Here is an 18,064-nt window from a genome sequence, read left to right as displayed (position 1 = left end):
TTCCAAAGGAGACAATAGTCAAACCAGAATGGGCATCTTAGTGAATCTTATTGCCTTCAAAGTAGTTGCCTATACCCTCAAACTTGATACTATCACACAGAATGGAACAGAGTCTAATCAGTCAAAACAAGATCGTGGGAATATTACAGGACTTCAAAACAAGTTAATAGGAAATCAAAAAGAGTTACTATTATATATCCTAATTTTTAAATTTTTCCCCTTAATTAAAATAAACATAAGAAATAACTAAATAATTTTTTAAAGAATAGTAGTTACCATAGTGTCTGTCTTTTCTTGAAATATTTGGATAAAACTTCATATACTATAGCTTCAAATATTTCCATATCAAGAAGCCCAGAATAAAGCCTTTCTAATTAATAAGTGAAAACTTTATAAGGCTTCAAGGCCACATAATGGAGAATCATGATTACCACATATTTTTATATATTTGAATCATTACTTACATTAGGGAAACTATTCGGTATTCATACATGCGAGATTGATTTATTTCACTTATAAGTATGGTCTCAAGCTGTGCCCATTTATTAATAAATATCTCAATGTGATCCTTCTTTATAGCTGAATAATATTCCATTGTATAGAAATACCACAACTTTTTTATCCATTCCTCAGTTGATGGACACTTGGGTTGTTTCCAAGATCTGGCGATTACAAATTGTGCTGCTATAAACATAGGTGCACATATATCACTGTGGTATGATGCTTTCAGTTCTTCTGGGAATATGCCTAGAAGTGGAATAGCTGGAATAAATGGGATTTCCAATCCCAACTTTTTGAGAAATCTCCAGACAGACCTCCACAAAGGCTGTACCAGTCTACACTCCCACCAACAGTGCAGGAGAGTTCCTTTTTCCCCACAGCCTATCCAGCATTTGTTGTTGGTTTTCTTGATCCTAGCCATTCTTTCAGGAGTGAGATGGTATCTCAGTGTGGTTTTAATTTGCATTTCTCTAATGACCAATGATGATGAGCATTTTTTCATGTGTTTATTTGCCATTTGCATTTCTTCATCTGAGAATTGCGTATTCATCTCAGATGCCCATTTTTGGATTGGATTTTTGAATTTTGGAGGTCTGAGTTTTTGTTGGGAGCCGCAGCCCCGAGCCCGGTCGCCTCACTTGGCGGACGTGAGGCCTGTAGTAAAGAGTAAAGCCTGAGGTAGATTACCCCTCCCATCGAGCACGTTAGTTTCCTGCTTACCGCGTAAGCAACCCGCTCAACAATATAGTCTGCCTGGCAACTGATGATGTTAGCCAATCAGCTTGCCTTGCTTACTTTAACATGATTGGACACTGTATCCGTATATATACTGGTGCCACCCCTGGGGGGGAAAAAGAAGCCCGGAAGTAGAAGCCCAGAAGGAGCCGCGGGGAGCGGACCAAAGGAGGCTTCGGCTGGGAGCAATCCCAGGGCAGGCTGTACGGAGAAGAAAAATAAAAGAAAAGGTTGTCCACTGCCAGGCTTTGTCGTGTGTCCTTCCTGCCGGCCGGGAGCGGACATCGACATTTGGAGGCCCGCACGGGGACTGATCACCCCCGAGACGTGACAGCGGACAACGCTCCAGTACAGAGCTGCGAGACAGGTGAGTTGGGGATAAGCCTGGGCTCTGGGTGGCGCGCACCTACAGGGCTTTTAGACTCCCCTCAGGCTCACGCGTAAGTGGCGGATTCCTTGGGCCTCACGCGGTGAGTAACATATTAAAAAATGGGAAACATGCTAGGTAGTAACATTAAGAGCGAGGGTGGTTGTGGAGAAAGCTCTCAAGAGCTTACAAAAGTACGCAGGGTATTTGAGCAGGCCCAGTCGGGGAGCTCCCGAGAGGGGCCCGTCAAGGGGAACAAAGATGCTAAGGAGAAGGACGGGGCTCTAGCCTCGGAGTCGTCTGACTCCGAGGACGAGGGAAAGTTGAATGACAAGGAGGCCAAAGAGACCAGCTGTCAGGAGCCTAAGTCGCTCGATAAGGAGTCGCAAGGTTCTTTCCCAGCGTTGCGCCGTGAATTGCGCTCCGCTCAACTTGGTCTGCGGAGGAGTAGAGAGCTCCTGAGCGCTCCCCGGCGCGAGAGGGAGGCGAAGCCTTCCGCCCCACCTTGGGGGCTGTTCCCGGAAGCGATCCCTCGCCACGAGGCGGCCGCCCGGGAGCTCCCTTCCTCTTCGCCAGAACAGGAAGTGATGCACGGGCCCCCATTTTCCGCCCAATCACGGCCGCCGTCTTATGCTCCGCCGCCGGCGGGTCGGTATTTTTACAGGCGGCTTTGGCAGGGGGGACGTTTGTCTCATGAGGTACATCCACCACCTGGGATAGATAGTGGCCCCTACGGGATATTTCCTGTACAAGTAGCTATGGGCCAGGGACGTAATGCATGGGAGCCTTTTGAGATAAAGCAGATTAGAGAACTTAAAAATGCAGTTACAACCTTTGGGCCGACTGCGCCTTACACCATTGCCATGCTGGAGAACCTGTCTTCTGGGCCCCTCACCCCCGCGGACTGGATTCAGCTGGCAAAGGCGTGTCTGCCCTCGGGCAGTTACCTGGATTGGCGAGCCTGGTACGCAGAGTTCTCTGCAGAGCAGGCTGAGAGAAACGCCAATCGGGGAAACCGGGGGTGGAACAAGGAAATGCTTATGGGAGAAGGTCGGCACGCTGATGATCAGACTCAGTTCCCCGGCGCTGTCTATGAACAAATCAATGCCATAGGGCTCCGCGCCTGGAAGCAGGTGAGTGGCGCCGGAACAGCCTCCTTGTGTCTTTCAAAAATAATTCAGGGTACCACAGAGCCATTTGTTGACTTTGTGGCCCGAATGCAAGATGCTGCCGATAAGATATTTTCTGATCCGGGAGTGGCTCGACCGCTGGTAAGGCAGCTGATTTTCGAGCAATGTACAAAGGAGTGCAAGGCAGCGATAGCTCCTCATAAGAACAAGGACCTCAACGCCTGGATTAGGATATGCAGAGAGATAGGGGGGCCGCTCTCCAACTCGGGAGTGGCTGCTCTCCTGGCCGCGGCTGTACAGCAGAGGGGACCTCGCGGGTTAGAAGGGGAATGTAAGGCTAAAGGGTGTTTTGCCTGCGGGGAGCCAGGACACATTAAACGTCATTGCCCAAACAATACAGATGCTAGGCCTCGCCCTAGGAATGAAGAACCATATGTTTGTGGGCGATGCAAGAGGGGATCACACAAAGCTGAGGAGTGTAGGTCGGTCTTTGATGCTCAGGGCAACCGTATTTGTGGACGAGATGCTAGAGGGCCAAAAAACGGCCAGAGGGGGCCCCCTTCACAGGCGGGCCCCCGCCCCAGGGACAGGACAGCTCAGGATGGCAGCCTTCAACAAGGGCCACCCCTGGGTCAGCAGGTGTGGACCTCAGTGTCGCCTCCAGACTTAATATTGTCTCCGATTCTAGGTATGTGGTCAATGCTATGCAAGTGCTTGAGACTGCCGGTTTAATTAGATCCACTTCCACAGTGGCTGGGCTGTTCCTGTCTATCCAGACATTGCTTCAGAACAGACACCATAAGGTCTTCACCACCCACATAAGAGCACATACATCCCTGCCAGGGCCCATGGCACAGGGGAATGCGGCTGCTGATACTGCCACTCGCCCGTTATGGATTTTTACCTTACTAACACCAATCGAGCGAGCCCGTGCCTTCCATGATAAGTCTCATGTCAATGCCAGGACACTAGCAAACCATTTCCATGTTTCCAGAGCAGATGCACGAGATATCGTGCGACTATGTGACTCCTGTGCCACATACAAACCTGCCATACCGATGGGAGTAAACCCTCGAGGTTTGATCCCTGGTGATGTTTGGCAGATGGACATCACACATATACAGGAGTTTGGGACTCTTAAATATGTTCATGTTTCCACAGACACCTGTTCTCACGTCATATTCGCAACAGCAGAAACAGGTGAAAAAGTGTCTAATGTGATCAATCATTGCCTGGCGGCTTGGGCCGCATGGGGCAAACCAAAAATATTAAAAACTGATAATGGACCAGCCTATATAGGCAAAGCCTTCAATGAGTTCTGCAAAATGATGGAGGTTCAATTAAAACATGGTATCCCATACAATCCCCAAGGTCAAGGAATCATTGAGAGGGCTCATAGAAGCCTCAAAGAAATTTTACAAAAACAAAAAGGGGGAGTAGGCCAAGGCCTGGCCCCAAAGGCGCGATTATCCATGGCACTATTCACACACAATTTTTTAAATTTAAATAATGATAATTGCTCCCCAGCCGTGGAGCACTGCAACCCTTCCCCCAACCATAAAGGGTGGGTGAAGTGGAAAGATGTCCTGACAGGACAATGGATGGGCCCGGATCCAGTGGTCAGCTGGAACCGAGGCGCGGTTTGTGTTTTCCCACAGGAATCGGGACGAGAACCACTGTGGGTACCAGAGAGACTGACACGGGCGACAAAGCCCTCGACTGAAGACCAGACCTGCCCTACCGGAGATCCATCAGAGACCGACCAACAAGATGAATAGAAATAGCGGTAGCCCGAAATGGACAAGAAGATCCTCAGGCATATGCATGGCTCGCTCGCCTAGCCTACGACCGAGTCTAGGGGTGGTGAGCTTCCCACACTCCTCCTCTAAAAATTTATGACATAGCTGGGTAGGAGAGTCAATGACGGGTAAGAGCGTACTCGCCCGGTGCGACTCAACCTAAGCCAGGCCCTACCCCATCCTGCACGTAAGCCGCTGGACTGTTAGATGCTGCCCAGGTCTAAATTTCTCTCCGAGGGGATTTCTTTACGGAGAGGAAATGAGTGCAAGCTTGTGTGCATCCAGGTTCCGTCCAGTTTGTGCCTGGCCCTAGAAAAAGGACGAGGGCCTCAGGGCCTTGGCAGACCATGGGACGGCCGACCAGGGTCTAAGCCAAGGACCTACGGTGGGCCTACGCATAGGGCATAAGCCTCTGCACCCAGTCCAGAAAGGGCTATGATGCGCACATTCATAAAAAATAAAAAAGGGGGAGATGTTGGGAGCCGCAGCCCCGAGCCCGGTCGCCTCACTTGGCGGACGTGAGGCCTGTAGTAAAGAGTAAAGCCTGAGGTAGATTACCCCTCCCATCGAGCACGTTAGTTTCCTGCTTACCGCGTAAGCAACCCGCTCAACAATATAGTCTGCCTGGCAACTGATGATGTTAGCCAATCAGCTTGCCTTGCTTACTTTAACATGATTGGACACTGTATCCGTATATATACTGGTGCCACCCCTGGGGGGGAAAAAGAAGCCCGGAAGTAGAAGCCCAGAAGGAGCCGCGGGGAGCGGACCAAAGGAGGCTTCGGCTGGGAGCGATCCCAGGGCAGGCTGTACGGAGAAGAAAAATAAAAGAAAAGGTTGTCCACTGCCAGGCTTTGTCGTGTGTCCTTCCTGCCGGCCGGGAGCGACATCGACAAGTTTTTTTAATTCTTTATATGTTTTAGACAAGAGTCCCTTGTCTGAGAGAGAGTTCACTAAAATCTTTTCCCAGTTTGTGGGTTTTCTTTTCACTATGCTGGAGATTTCTTTTGACATGCAGAAACTTTTTAATAAGAAGTGGTCCCAGTTATTGATTCTGGGAAGTATTTCCCGTGCGGTTTGAGTCCTGTTCATGAATTCTCTACCTACTCCTATGTTTCCAAGGTTTCTACCCAATTTGTCTTCCAATAGATTTAGTGTTTCTGTTTTAATATTCAGATCTTTGACCCATTTAGATTTTAATTTAGTACATGGTGATAGACATGGGTCTAGCTTTAGTTTTCGGCAAATGGAGAGCCAGTTTTTCCAGCACCATTTATTAAAGAGACTGTCGTTCTTCCAGTGAACCTGCTTGGCTCCTTTATCAAAGATAAGGTGGTTGAGTGTGTTTGTAGTTGTGGTTGTATCTTCTAATCTATTCCATTGATCTTCAGCTCTGTTTTGATTCCAATACCATGTTGATTTTACTACTGTTGCTTTGTAGTATAACTTCAAGTCAGGGATTGTGATGCCTCCTGCTTTGTCTTTGCTGCTTAGAATTGCCTTTGCGATTCTAGGTCTCTTCTGGTTCCAGATGAAATTTAGGAGTGATTTCTCTAGATCTATAAGGTATGTTGATGGTATTTTTATTGGGATTGCAATGAATCTGTATAAGAGTTTTGGGAGAATGGCCATCTTCACAATGTTTGTTCTTCCTATCCATGAGCAAGGGATGTCTTTCCATTTTCTGAGATCATCTTCAATTTCCTTTTTCAGTGTATTATAGTTTTCACTGTATAAGTCTTTCACTTCTTTTGTAAGAGTAATTCCTAAATATTTCATTTTTTTGCTTGCTAATGTGAATAGTCCAGTTTCTCTTATTTCCCTCTCTGTGATTTTGTTGTTTGTGTATAGGAATGCTATTGATTTCTGAGTATTGATTTTGTATCCAGCCACATTACTGAATTTATTTATTGTATCTAAGAGTATTTCAATGGAGTTTAGGGGGTCTTCTATGTAGAGTATCATGTCATCTGCAAACAATGATAATTTAACTTCTTCTTTTCCTATCTTTACCCCTTTTATTTCTCTTTCTTGCCTAATTGCTCTGGCTAGTACTTCCAGTACTATATTAAATAGGAGTGGTGATAAAGGACATCCTTGTCTTGTGCCTGATTTTAAAGTAAAGGCTTTCAATTTTTGGCCATTTAGTATGATGCTGGCTGTTGGTTTGTCATAAATGGCCTTTATTATATTGAGGTAAAGACCATCTATTCCAATTTTCTGTAGAGTTTTTATCATGAATAAATGTTGGACCTTATCGAAGGCTTTTTCTGCATCTATAGAAATGATCATGTGATTCTTATTTTTGGCTTTATTGATATGGTGGATTACATTTATTGATTTGCGTATGTTGAACCATCCTTGCATTCCTGGGATGAATCCCACTTGGTCATGGTGTATAATCTTCTTGATGATTTGCTGGATCCTATTTGCCAATATTTTATTGAGGATTTTTGCATCTGTGTTCATTAGGGAGATCGGTCTATAGTTCTCTTTTTTAGTTGGGTCTTTCTCAGGTTTTGGTACTAGAGTGATATTTGCTTCCAGGAATGACTTAGGAAGGATTGCTTCCCTTTCAATTTCATTGAATAGTTTGAGGAGTGTCGGCATTAGGTCTTCTTTGTATTTCTTGTAGAATTCTGCAGTGAATCCATCTGGGCCTGGGCTCTTCTTGGTGGGTAAGGACTTAATTACATTTTCAATTTCAGTAACAGAGATTGGGTTATTCAACAGTTTTACATCCTCTTGATCTAGCTTTGGCACTTCATATGCTTCTAAGAATCTGTCTATTTCTTCTGTGTTATCAAACTTTTCAGAGTAGAGGTTTTCGAAATAGGTGTTGATGATCTTCTGTATTTCTATTGGGTCTGTAGTGATTTCTCCTTTTTCATTTCTTATTGCATGAATTTGAGCTTTTTCTTCCCTTTTTAAAATAAGGTTGGCTAGGGGCTTATCGATTTTATTTATTCTTTCAAAGAACCAACTCTTTGATTCGTTGATTCTTTGGATTGTTTTCTTAGTCTCCATTGCATTGATTTCTGCTCTGATTTTTATAATTTCCTTTCTTCTTTTGGCTTTGGGCTTGACTTGCTCTTCTTTTTCTAGCTGTTTGAGGTGTAGCATCAAGTTATTTATTTGTATTCGTTCTGTTTTCCTGATGTGGGAACTCAGTGCAATAAATTTTCCTCTCAGGACGGCTTTCATTGCATCTCACAGATTCCGGTAAGTTGTATCTGCATTTTCATTTTCTTTTAGGTATTGTTTAATTTCTTCTTTAATTTCTTCTGTGACCCACTGATTATTCAAGAGTGTGTTATTCAGTTTCCATGTGTTTGTGGGATTTTTGCAGTATCTTTTATCATTAATTTCTAATTTCAGAGCGCTATGATCCGATAACATGCAAGGGATGATTTCAGCTCTTTTGCACTTGTTTAAATATGTTCTGTGAGCTAATATATGGTCTATTTTAGAAAATGATCCATGTACTGCTGAGAAGAATGTGTATTCTGATGTTGTTGGGTGGAACATTCTGTATATGTCTATCAAACCCATTTGTTCACAGGTATGATTCAGTTCTGTTATTTCTTTGCTCATTTTCTGTCTGGTTGATCTGTCCCTTGGTGTCAATGGCGTATTAAGGTCTCCTGTTACAATTGTGTTACTGATAATTTGAGTTTTCATTTCTGTTAATAATTGTTTTGTATAACTGGGTGCTCTGGAGTTTGGTGCGTATATATTTAAGATAGTTATCTCTTCCTTTTGGAGTTTTCCCCTTACGAGTATGTAGTGACCTCCTTTATCCTTTATGGTCATTGTTGGTTTAAAGTTCACGTTGTCTGCAAACAGAATGGCTACTCCTACCTTTTTTTGGATTCCTGCTGCATGAAGAATTGTTTTCCATCCTTTGACTTTCAGTCTGTGAGTATCCTTCTGGGTTAGATGGGTTTCCTGTAAACAGCATATGGTTGGATTTTGTTTCTTGATCCATTCTGCTAGTCTGTTTCTTTTGATTGGTGCATTGAGACCATTTACATTAATGGTTATTACTGTTAAATGCTGGTTAATTGTAGGAATCTTATCTCTCTGCTGTTGCATCTTTATCTTTCTGTTCTGTTTAATTATTTGCTTTGCTTAGTGGTTTTTCCCTTTGTGTATCTAAACTGTCTTTCAATATTTTTTGCAGGGTTGGTTTGGTGCTCCTGAAGTTCTTCAGCTGTTCTTTGTCATGGAACTATCTCATTTCACCATCTATTTTGAATGATAGTTTTGCAGGATATATCAGTCTTGGTTGGAAATCATTTTGCTTTAGGATCTGGAATACTTCACTCCATGCTCTTCTTGACTCTATTGTTTGTGATGAGAAGTCTGCTGTGATTCTGATAGGTTTTCCTTTATAAGTGATCTGTCTTTTCTCTCTGACAGCTTTTAATAATCTATTCTTGTGTTGGATTTCTGGGATGGTGATTATTATATGCCTGGGTATAGTTTTATTTTGGTTATCATGTCCTGACTCTTGTCACACAAGTTTGCAGCAGGAACTGTGGGTTTGTCGGAGAATCAAACTCCTATGACTAGCCTAAAGTTCTAGAAATTGCAGGATCCTGCAAATGCAGCTACATACACAGAGGACCTTATCTAGAACAAATACAGACAGGGCTACCATTTTCAGGCTGTTTGTTGTGTGTCCAACTGTAAATACCAAAGCATGAATTCAGAATTTCCGCTTGGTTATAGATATCCATGTTGTTTTCAGGAGTGTCTAAAACACCAATGTTCTCTAGCTTCTTTATTTTCATTTGGTATTATCCTCTCATATTTGCTTCATTTCCATAAGTGCGAAACACAACTTTGTTGCTTTAATCTAAATGTTGAAACTGAACATTATTTTGTATGTTGATCACAAGTTGCAGTTTGTCTTTTGGGATTTATTTATTTTGTCCTCTCAGTGTCATTTAAAATTATTTTTCATGATTGCTTTGTGTAACATAGACGTTAGGCCTTTGTATCTTCAGTATACAAGTCCTATATATTAGTTAATGAAATAAAAATCTATCACTTCTTTTTTACTTGGTCATCTAAATTCTAGGCATTATTCCATCTCCAGAGATTTAATACATTTTCTATTGTTTTTGTCAACATTTTTGTGTCTTTAAAAATATATGTGGGCTGAGAATATTAGCTCAGCAGCACAGCACCTGCCTGTCAGGTGCAAGGTTGTGAGTTCAGTCCCAGGTACCAAAATAAATAAATAAATAAATAAATAAATAAATAAAAAAAATAGCTTCAAGAACTCATTTCAGGGCATGGTATGAGCTGTGGTTTTAAATTCTTCAAAACTGAAAGTAAAAATACTGTATTTTGGAGAAGGAAGAGATTTTTAAATTCATATATACTTTTTTGTTTACTCTGAATTCACTTGAAAGCTTAAAAGTTCAATGAATTTATTAAAATTTCATAAACTCAGGGGAAGGAAGTCACATAAATGAAGGGGAAGGAAGTCAAAAGCAGAGAATGAATAACAAATACATTTTAAATGGGGTTAGCTTCGTGTACTTAGTTTTCTGTTTTAATGCTTTTCAGTTTGTTCTCTTACAAATCCTCCGTCTGGGTAAATGTATCTTTACAAAACCTAAAAGAGTCCTCGTTTTTGGGTTGTTCTGGAAAGACTTCTTAGAAGGCCTGGCATCTGAATAAAATGGCTATTAAGAATTAAGATAGGTGAAATTAGAAAAATGAGTCCAAATTGAGATTTTTATACAGCGAATGAAAGACAGTCCAAGATTTAATTAATACATGTATTTGCTGAACCTGTGTGTCAGTCATGTTGAAGACTGCTCAGTATACATAGACATGTGTGTATTCATAAGAACTCTACAGTCTAGGGTAGGAAATAAAACTACAGAGAGACACATACCACCCAAGAGTGGTGCAGACAGTCTAGAACCTGCAAACTCAAGTACTACTGAGTTATTACTGTAAGAGTCCCCATGAAAAGGCCTTTTGGTGTGAAAAATAGCAATTACCCTGCTGTTCACCTCAGTTTGCTTTAGTTCATGATAAGCCTTGGACAATAATTTCTTTCAATGGAGCCATCTTCTGTCTCTCACAGGCTGCACAAGTGTGTTTGATGCTCTCCCTCATGACAAAGGACTACTACCTACCTCAAGTTACCAGCTGATCGCAGACCTCTTCTTCCATCTAAGGCCAATTTCTTGCACTTACCGGATCTGTACTGAGGCTAGCAGGCCTGGGACCCTGCTGATAAAGTTCTCCAGTCCTGGAGCTTCCCCAGGATAGAAGAACTGGACAGAAAGATACAACCTGGATTTGGAGGAGGAAGAGATAAGCTCAGGAGAGCCCACTTATCTCTCAGTATTCAGGTCTGTCAGTGATCTCTTCGAATAACTTGTAATGGGAGCTCTGATAAGTCTGCTATTAATATCTGAAATTCTATTCCCAGCTTCAAACTCCAGACTCTTACCTATGACTGTCCTCTGTGCCTTTTCATGATTATCTAGTTGCCAGCTCACATTTACTATATCTACCCTATACTTGCTACCATTTCACTTGTTGTCCTCTAGTCCTCTTTCAGGTCTATGATAATCCATGGTAACACTATACAGTTGATCTGGCCCCAAAGCCACTGTCAGTCATGGTTCCATTCTTTCCCTCACTCATCAAATCCACTCTGAGAAAGCTCTTCAGATAACACACCTGCCATATACACCGCCAGTTTGGACTCTTCTCATGCTTCACACAGCTGTAGCTCTTGAACCTACAATTTATCTTGCAAATTAAGTCATCACTGAATACATAATGTAATTGCATTGGTCCTTACAAAACACTTTCCAGTGGCCTATTTCAGGGAAGATAAAATCTCAAATTGGTACCCTAGGGATCCTATCTTTCTGATGAGCTTGTTGTGAGGCCAAACACCTCTATTTATCTCCGTGGTAGTCTTTTTCAGTATTGTGGATTGAAGCCTACCCTCAAAAGCATTTTTGAAAATATTTGAGAAAGGGTCTTGCTAAGTTGCCCAAGCTGGGCTTAAATGTGCACTCCTGCTGCTTCTCACATCCACTCCCCAGAGAGTGCTGGGCTTGTGGACACATGTCACCACATCTGTATTCTGTAGTAATATTTTAACCTGCGTCATATGATTGGGTGCTGTGATTGCTTGTCATTGGATATCCCGTTAAAGCAGAAATCCTGACCTAACTGCAACTATTTTGGACAATCAATCTTAAGTCATTCTGTTCTCTGCCACTGAACTTGGCTAAATCACTTGAGTCATTATCAAATTATAATTTCTATATATGTGCCAAAATCAGTTTTGCTGCATACAGCTGTGCTCACCACAGATACCCATTGTACTGTCACCTTTGGCTATTCTTATCTTAGTTGTTTTTAACTTGTTTCCACTCTGTAAAAGACATACACTTTTTGTCATCAGTACATCAGACTTTGGAGACTCCTCCTCTCGGGTCTCCTGGCATTAAATAAAGTTTCTTTTCTTTTCCTAAGATCCTGACTGCCGTTGACTCAGTTTCCCCACAGCACCCCCAAAACCTTATGCACTCATAGATGGGGCCTTTGAGAGGTGGCTAGATCATAGGTGCAAGTGATGCTGGGTTAGGGTGTGTGATATTGGGATTAAGGGTCTGTAACACTGGAGTAGTCATTAATTGGTTTTGCAATTGATGAGGTGTCTGAATGCATTTACCAATGACAGAACCGTGCCCCCCACCCCCATCCGAGGTGTGGCACCACACAGTAGCCTTGTGGCCTGGATGTAATGTTGAAGACTGCTCAGTATACATAGACATGTGTGTATTCATAAGAACTCTACAGTCTAGGGTAGGAAATAAAACTACAGAGAGACACATACCACCCAAGAGTGGTGCAGACAGTTTTTCTCCACCATGACTCTGTGCCATGCCACCCTACCTTAGGCACCAGCTTCCTATGGATTGAAACTGCTACAAATTGTGAGTTAAAATTAAGCCTTTCCTCCTTTTATTTTGGGTGTCATGTAGTTTATTTCAGAAATGAGACAAATAATTAATACATGTCCTCATAACTATCTCTTCCCCTAATCCACTCTGACTGAAGCTCTTCCAGGCACTTGTTCTGGTCTTTGTACGGTGACATCTTAAGCTACATGGCCAAAAGAGAGAAGGGTTGGAGGGGAATGCATCCTGCTTGCCGTAGTCTCTCTAGAATCTTTGAATCAGAGTGAAAACCATACTCAATATGTCAACTCTTTTTAGAATACTCCAGGGGAGTTACTTGGGCAGAGCTTTCCACTCATCTGTTTAGAACACGGTCTCCCAATGTACCAACTCTGACAGGGCAAGAAATTCCTTGAGACATATTGTCTGAGATCTGGTCAGTTGGGATCCACTGGGGATGTATGAGTCCCTAAGATACTTCTAATAATTCTCCTGGAGATAATGTCACTGTGCCTTGGGCAGTGATGTAAGAGTCCTAAGAATGATCGGTGGAATGTGAAGAGGGACCACTGGGGAGTGACAGCAAACCCAAACATCAGTCTCAAGTAAAACCACTGTGACACACGAGCTGAGTTTCCCTTAGACTACTGTCCCACAGGGTTTCTCTGATGTAACAGTTTCTGTGACAGACAGGGCATCCCCTTATGCCAGAGCATAAGTAGAAACTGAAGGGGAACAAGCCAAAATTTCCTTACCAACTTTTTTTGCTGAAAGAATGTAGCCTCGCCACATCTACCTAATAGCATGTGGGAAACTACCTGACAGCAAGAGGGGCCAGCATGGAAGCCAGAGACCTGCTCATTTTTCCAGCTTTGAAATACTTTCTGGATTGCCCAGTGACATCACTAAATTTCAGTACCAGGGCCTGATGAACGCCCCATTCCAACCCCTCACCCATCTTACCTAAGGGCCAAATGATCCTTTTTCTTATCATTCCAGAAGAGACACAGCTTGAATTTCTTGGGTAAATTTTCAGTGAGAGAGAAAAGAAAGACAAGGACCCCTCCCAACCTCATCCCTTCCTCATCTAAACATGTTCACCCTAAGTTCTATCCTCTAATTGATTTTGCTGAGCAGATTCTAGCTCATTGAAGTGTCTTGGGTAGACAACTTTTGGCATTTTGGGGAAATTTTGTTGAGACAGGGAAAAGGAGAAATTTCAGAAAAACGGGGAGATGTAGGAGTTCAACTTCTTTCATTTGAGAATTTATAGGATGCAAACTGCCTATATGAAATTTTCTACTGTTTTCATGTGAAAACTAAAGGAGACAAGGGCCGGTGATGGGAGTTTTTGTTGGATCATTCTGCAAAGAGGATACCTCTCCCATGGGATTTTTTGTTAATCAAATTCCTGTTTTCTCTTCCACATTAAGAAGCCAATGCATATTATTTGCAAGTCTGCAGATGAGCCATGAACTGAAAAAGAAGTTTGGACAGGTAAAAATGACCCAACAAGTGCTCTGAATGAAGTGACATATGAAAAGGCAGCATGAGGTGGGCTTTTCCCACAACCATGGGCTTAAAGTACAGAAGACAGGTGAGCACTGGAGAAGCTTGTATCCATGGGGAAAGGAAAGGACTCCTGGCCGCAGTTACAGGTGAGTCCAGCTTCCTCACCCAAGAAGCCCCCTGGGGCTGGCAGGCATGTGGGCCACCTCGCCACCCCATATGCCATACCTCTCATTGGAGAGAGCAGACTGGGGCTCAGACAGAGAAGTGGACTTCAGAAGGCTGGCCAGGCACACCTGAGGACTCCCCAGACAGGCTGTGCCCCACCCACTGGCTCTTTACAATTCTCACTAGCTCAGAGAGGTTTTTTTTCCTCATAATATAATGCAATATCTTTTTAATTTCAAGAGAAAAACAATAAAAACAGTAATAGAGAATTTTATAACAAAGTAATGGAAAATTAAAAAGGGCTAATATATTGAAAATTGTCTTCAAAGTAGCTGCTTTGATTGTAAGACATAGGCATGCAAAATTAATTAGAGAAGAAAAACAGAAACCATTTATTTCAATGAACAAAAAGAAATTAGTAATGTATATATGTATCTAGCTTTTCTTTTTCCATCTTTTCTCCTTCACCCATCTCAATTGTTCTTTCCTTTTGAGTAGTTTCTTCCTCTTCTTGATATCTATTGTAGATTATGAATATTATTTACTCTTTCAATTTCTTATAGAAGGGAGACAATATAATGTTTACATGCCAGTCAGATAGTTTTCACTTATGATTATGGTCTTGAGATGCCTCAAGTTTAATGGATGCAACTTGACACCATACACATACTTGAAATAAATAAGACTACCATATGTAAACACCATATTGTCCCCCTAGTGTGAGAAACTGAAAGAGTAAATAAGATCCAAAATCTATAATAGATATTGTGAAAGGGAAAGAAATTGATCAAAGAAAGAGAACAACTGGAATGGGGGAAAGGAGAGAAGAAGGAAAGGAAAAGGAAAAAATTATAAATGTGTTATGTGTATATACACACACACAAGAGAGCTTAGATAATGGTGCTACAGATTTTATTAGTTTAAGGAAAGGAACCATTAGTGCTCATATTTTTGATTAATTTTGCATGCCTGTGTCTGATAATCTGAGCAACTCTTTAGAAGATAACAGTATGCAATTTAATAACAGTTGTTAAGTTAATATCATCTGGTTTTGAAATCCAGATTCTTTCAGGGTTCTTTTGGTGGTATTGTTGTTGCTTGTTTCTTTTATTTATTTTTTCTTTATTCTGTGGGTTTTTCTCTTTGAAAATATACATAAAAGCCTTCTTTACGTGCTATCGATATATAACAGAGAATAAGTAGAATAAAGATGTGCTATATGTAGGCATTTAATATGCTAAGTGAGTGTGTACGCTGCACATCTTATGCAGGAGATAAGATTAATAATACTAAGAAGATCAAGCAAGACGGATTTAGAAGAGGAAGAGGAAAGGGATTTAGAAAACAATTAAGTCTATTATGTACATGGACCCACTCCCCAAACTGCTTGTAACTGCAGGTACTGCAACCATGTACTAAGAAAGAAATAACTTTGAAAAAACCTGAACCTATTTTATAACACTTCATCTCTTCCCCCTAGGCATAACACAGTGCTAAATCTCATGCTAAACCTCCAGTAAGTCCCAACAAAAATCTTAATACAAACCCCATCTTGTTCCCTCACACTAACATTCATTCCCATCTTCATCCTAACCCTAGTGGAATTTTGAAGACATGACCTCACTTCCTTGGTATTTGATTCCAACAAAGCTTGGAACTCTGGAAACCAAGCATCCATACTTTTGAATGTGTCTCCTTCCCTGATCACTTGGAAGGAGACACTCAAGAGTGGAAGATGAGCTTTTGCTGTTTTCCCGCTTTCCAAACATCTAGCCACAAAACCCACAGGAATCCAAGCCTTTTCAGATCTTGGTACAGATCTCACTGTGGATGTTTCCAACTAATGTTCAGGAGGAGTCAACAAGTAAGAGAGGCCACCCAGAGCCAGTCCCGGTCTAGTATGGGCAGTCTTTCACCACTGGGCTCTGACGAATGTGAAGGGGCTGACCCCGACAGGGGCAAGCTGTTAGGTGTCAAAATTCCTTCCTGTCCACATACTGTTTGCTATTTCATGGTTGAAAGTATGGCAAGCACTGAGAACCTATACTTACTGGATTATTGTGGATTAGTTTATCTGCCTGGCGGTTAATTCACTGACCTCAAGCAGCCATCTCTCACTCTCTCTGTCTCAAGATTATATATATAAAATCCTATGCAGCCTAATGTGGAGAGATATTTTATGAAGTGCACTCTGTAGGGACAGCCAGGAGGGGTGAATGATAACTTGTGTCACAAATGTCAAGTACTCTCTTTGCAGAGCTCCATGCTGATCATCAGCATACCATGTGACAACTCTGTCTCCTTGGACCCAGAGCAGGGACATCACAAAACCAACAGTGGCCAGTGCTGCTCTAGAGTTCAAGTGAACACAGGAGGGTCTCTGCAGGTGAGAACTCATGATGACTGGATTGGGCTCAGGACTAAGATGCAAAAAAGGGAAATCCCCTGGGTGGTGACTTGGGGCATGCCCATAGAAATCACCTGCAGTCCTATAGGCAAAGGAATTTGGCCTTCCTTATACCTCCTGGTAACTTAAATAGGCGTAAAGTTTTATATCATGCATTTGTAGAATCAGAGAAAGTATTCTAAGTCATTTCACTTTAAACCAAGCTATGGACATCTTGGTTTAGTGCCATTGTTTTACCTAACTGCCCCAAGTAGTCCATATGCAGTAAACACCAATAGCTTTCTGGGCCTTCTACACTTCCAAACTCTCACCAAGAAGGTTCCACAAAAAATAAGAGTTATGTACACTCACAAAAACAGAATTGCTAAGCTACTCAGCACATTTCTCGATAGTGATAGTGTCATCTCAAGAACATGTCACTTCAATTCCCAGTACCAAAAAATAAAAATAAAAACATACTCCTGTAGCCATACCAGGTATCAGCTGTGCTGTCCCATGGCCACACAATATTACATCAAGAAAGGTAAATTCTGGCAGATGTTCATTTTTTACCAGTCTTGGATGGGATGACAGTGCCATTCTATTCACAGTCATGTGCAGTGAGCAAACTGTGAGGCTGTGTCCTAGTAAGTGGTGTCAGGTTTTAAGGCTGGCATAACACAATGACACAAGTGGTGGTTTTAGCAACAAAAATGTATTTGGCCAAAATTCCAGAAGGCGCATGTCAAGGTGCATTCCAGAAGGATTCTTCTGAGGCCACCTTGCATCTCCCAATCTTTGAGGGAAATGGTGTTGCAGTACTGGTGTTGCAGGGCTCCCCTTAACCTAATCTAGAGGAAAACAGCTGTGCAGATTCAGTCAAGAAGATTTTCCAGCACTTAGTCCCATGCACTCTCTTCATCATGTGGAGGAAAGCAGGTTTCCCCAGAACCTTCCAGTCTGTATCAGCAGCAGATCACACTCCATGTACCTTAGAGGGAAGTCTACACATTACTTCTATGGGTAATTCTCAGTTCTGACACACATGCCACTGAGCAGCCACTTGTCATATGAAAACTTTTTTTCCTTATCTCTACAATGGGGATATTTTTGGAAGACTCAGTGGGATAATGCTTTTCATGTAGGTTATTAATAAAGGTAGTTGCTTATAAGCTGCCTTATAAGACAAACTTACCCCTTGTTCATCGTTCTATGGTCTTAACACTGAACTTTGTGTGAAAATATGTGAATCCTTTTTACCATGGATACACATACCCTTGGCATTTCCAAACATAAAGGCTTGAGTTTTTCTTGTCTGAACTCTGGATCCTATTCTTCAGGTGTTTCATGCTGTTGCTCCTGATTATGTTTCTCATTGTTTTCTTCAGTGTGACAATGAATCCTCCCTGAAGGTAGTGGTAACCTGCAGAATGTAGAGTCTCTGGCCAAGCAGATGGGAGAAGTTGGTGGGGCTCTTGGTACCATCCATCCCAATTATACCCATCTCTTATTTCACC

At 42.2% G+C, this 18,064-nt stretch overlaps 1 protein-coding gene across 1 annotated transcript; it reads left to right on the top strand.

The window, feature by feature from the left end:
* The first annotated feature begins 1,082 nt into the window (after positions 1–1,082).
* LOC134474886 (endogenous retrovirus group K member 7 Gag polyprotein-like) lies at positions 1,083–12,055 on the top strand. Its single transcript, XM_063243923.1, has 2 exons — positions 1,083–4,596; positions 10,642–12,055. The coding sequence occupies exon 1, from the start codon at positions 1,726–1,728 to the stop codon at positions 3,463–3,465; it is 1,740 nt and encodes a 579-aa protein (XP_063099993.1). The 5' UTR covers positions 1,083–1,725; the 3' UTR covers positions 3,466–4,596; positions 10,642–12,055.
* Positions 12,056–18,064: the final 6,009 nt, after the last annotated feature.

Source organism: Cavia porcellus, unplaced genomic scaffold (assembly GCF_034190915.1).
Source record: "Cavia porcellus strain 051 isolate PalLab524CR breed Dunkin Hartley unplaced genomic scaffold, mCavPor4.1 scaffold_2, whole genome shotgun sequence".
NCBI classification, from domain to species: Eukaryota; Metazoa; Chordata; class Mammalia; order Rodentia; family Caviidae; genus Cavia; species Cavia porcellus.
This window is presented reverse-complemented; position numbering and strand designations above follow the sequence as displayed.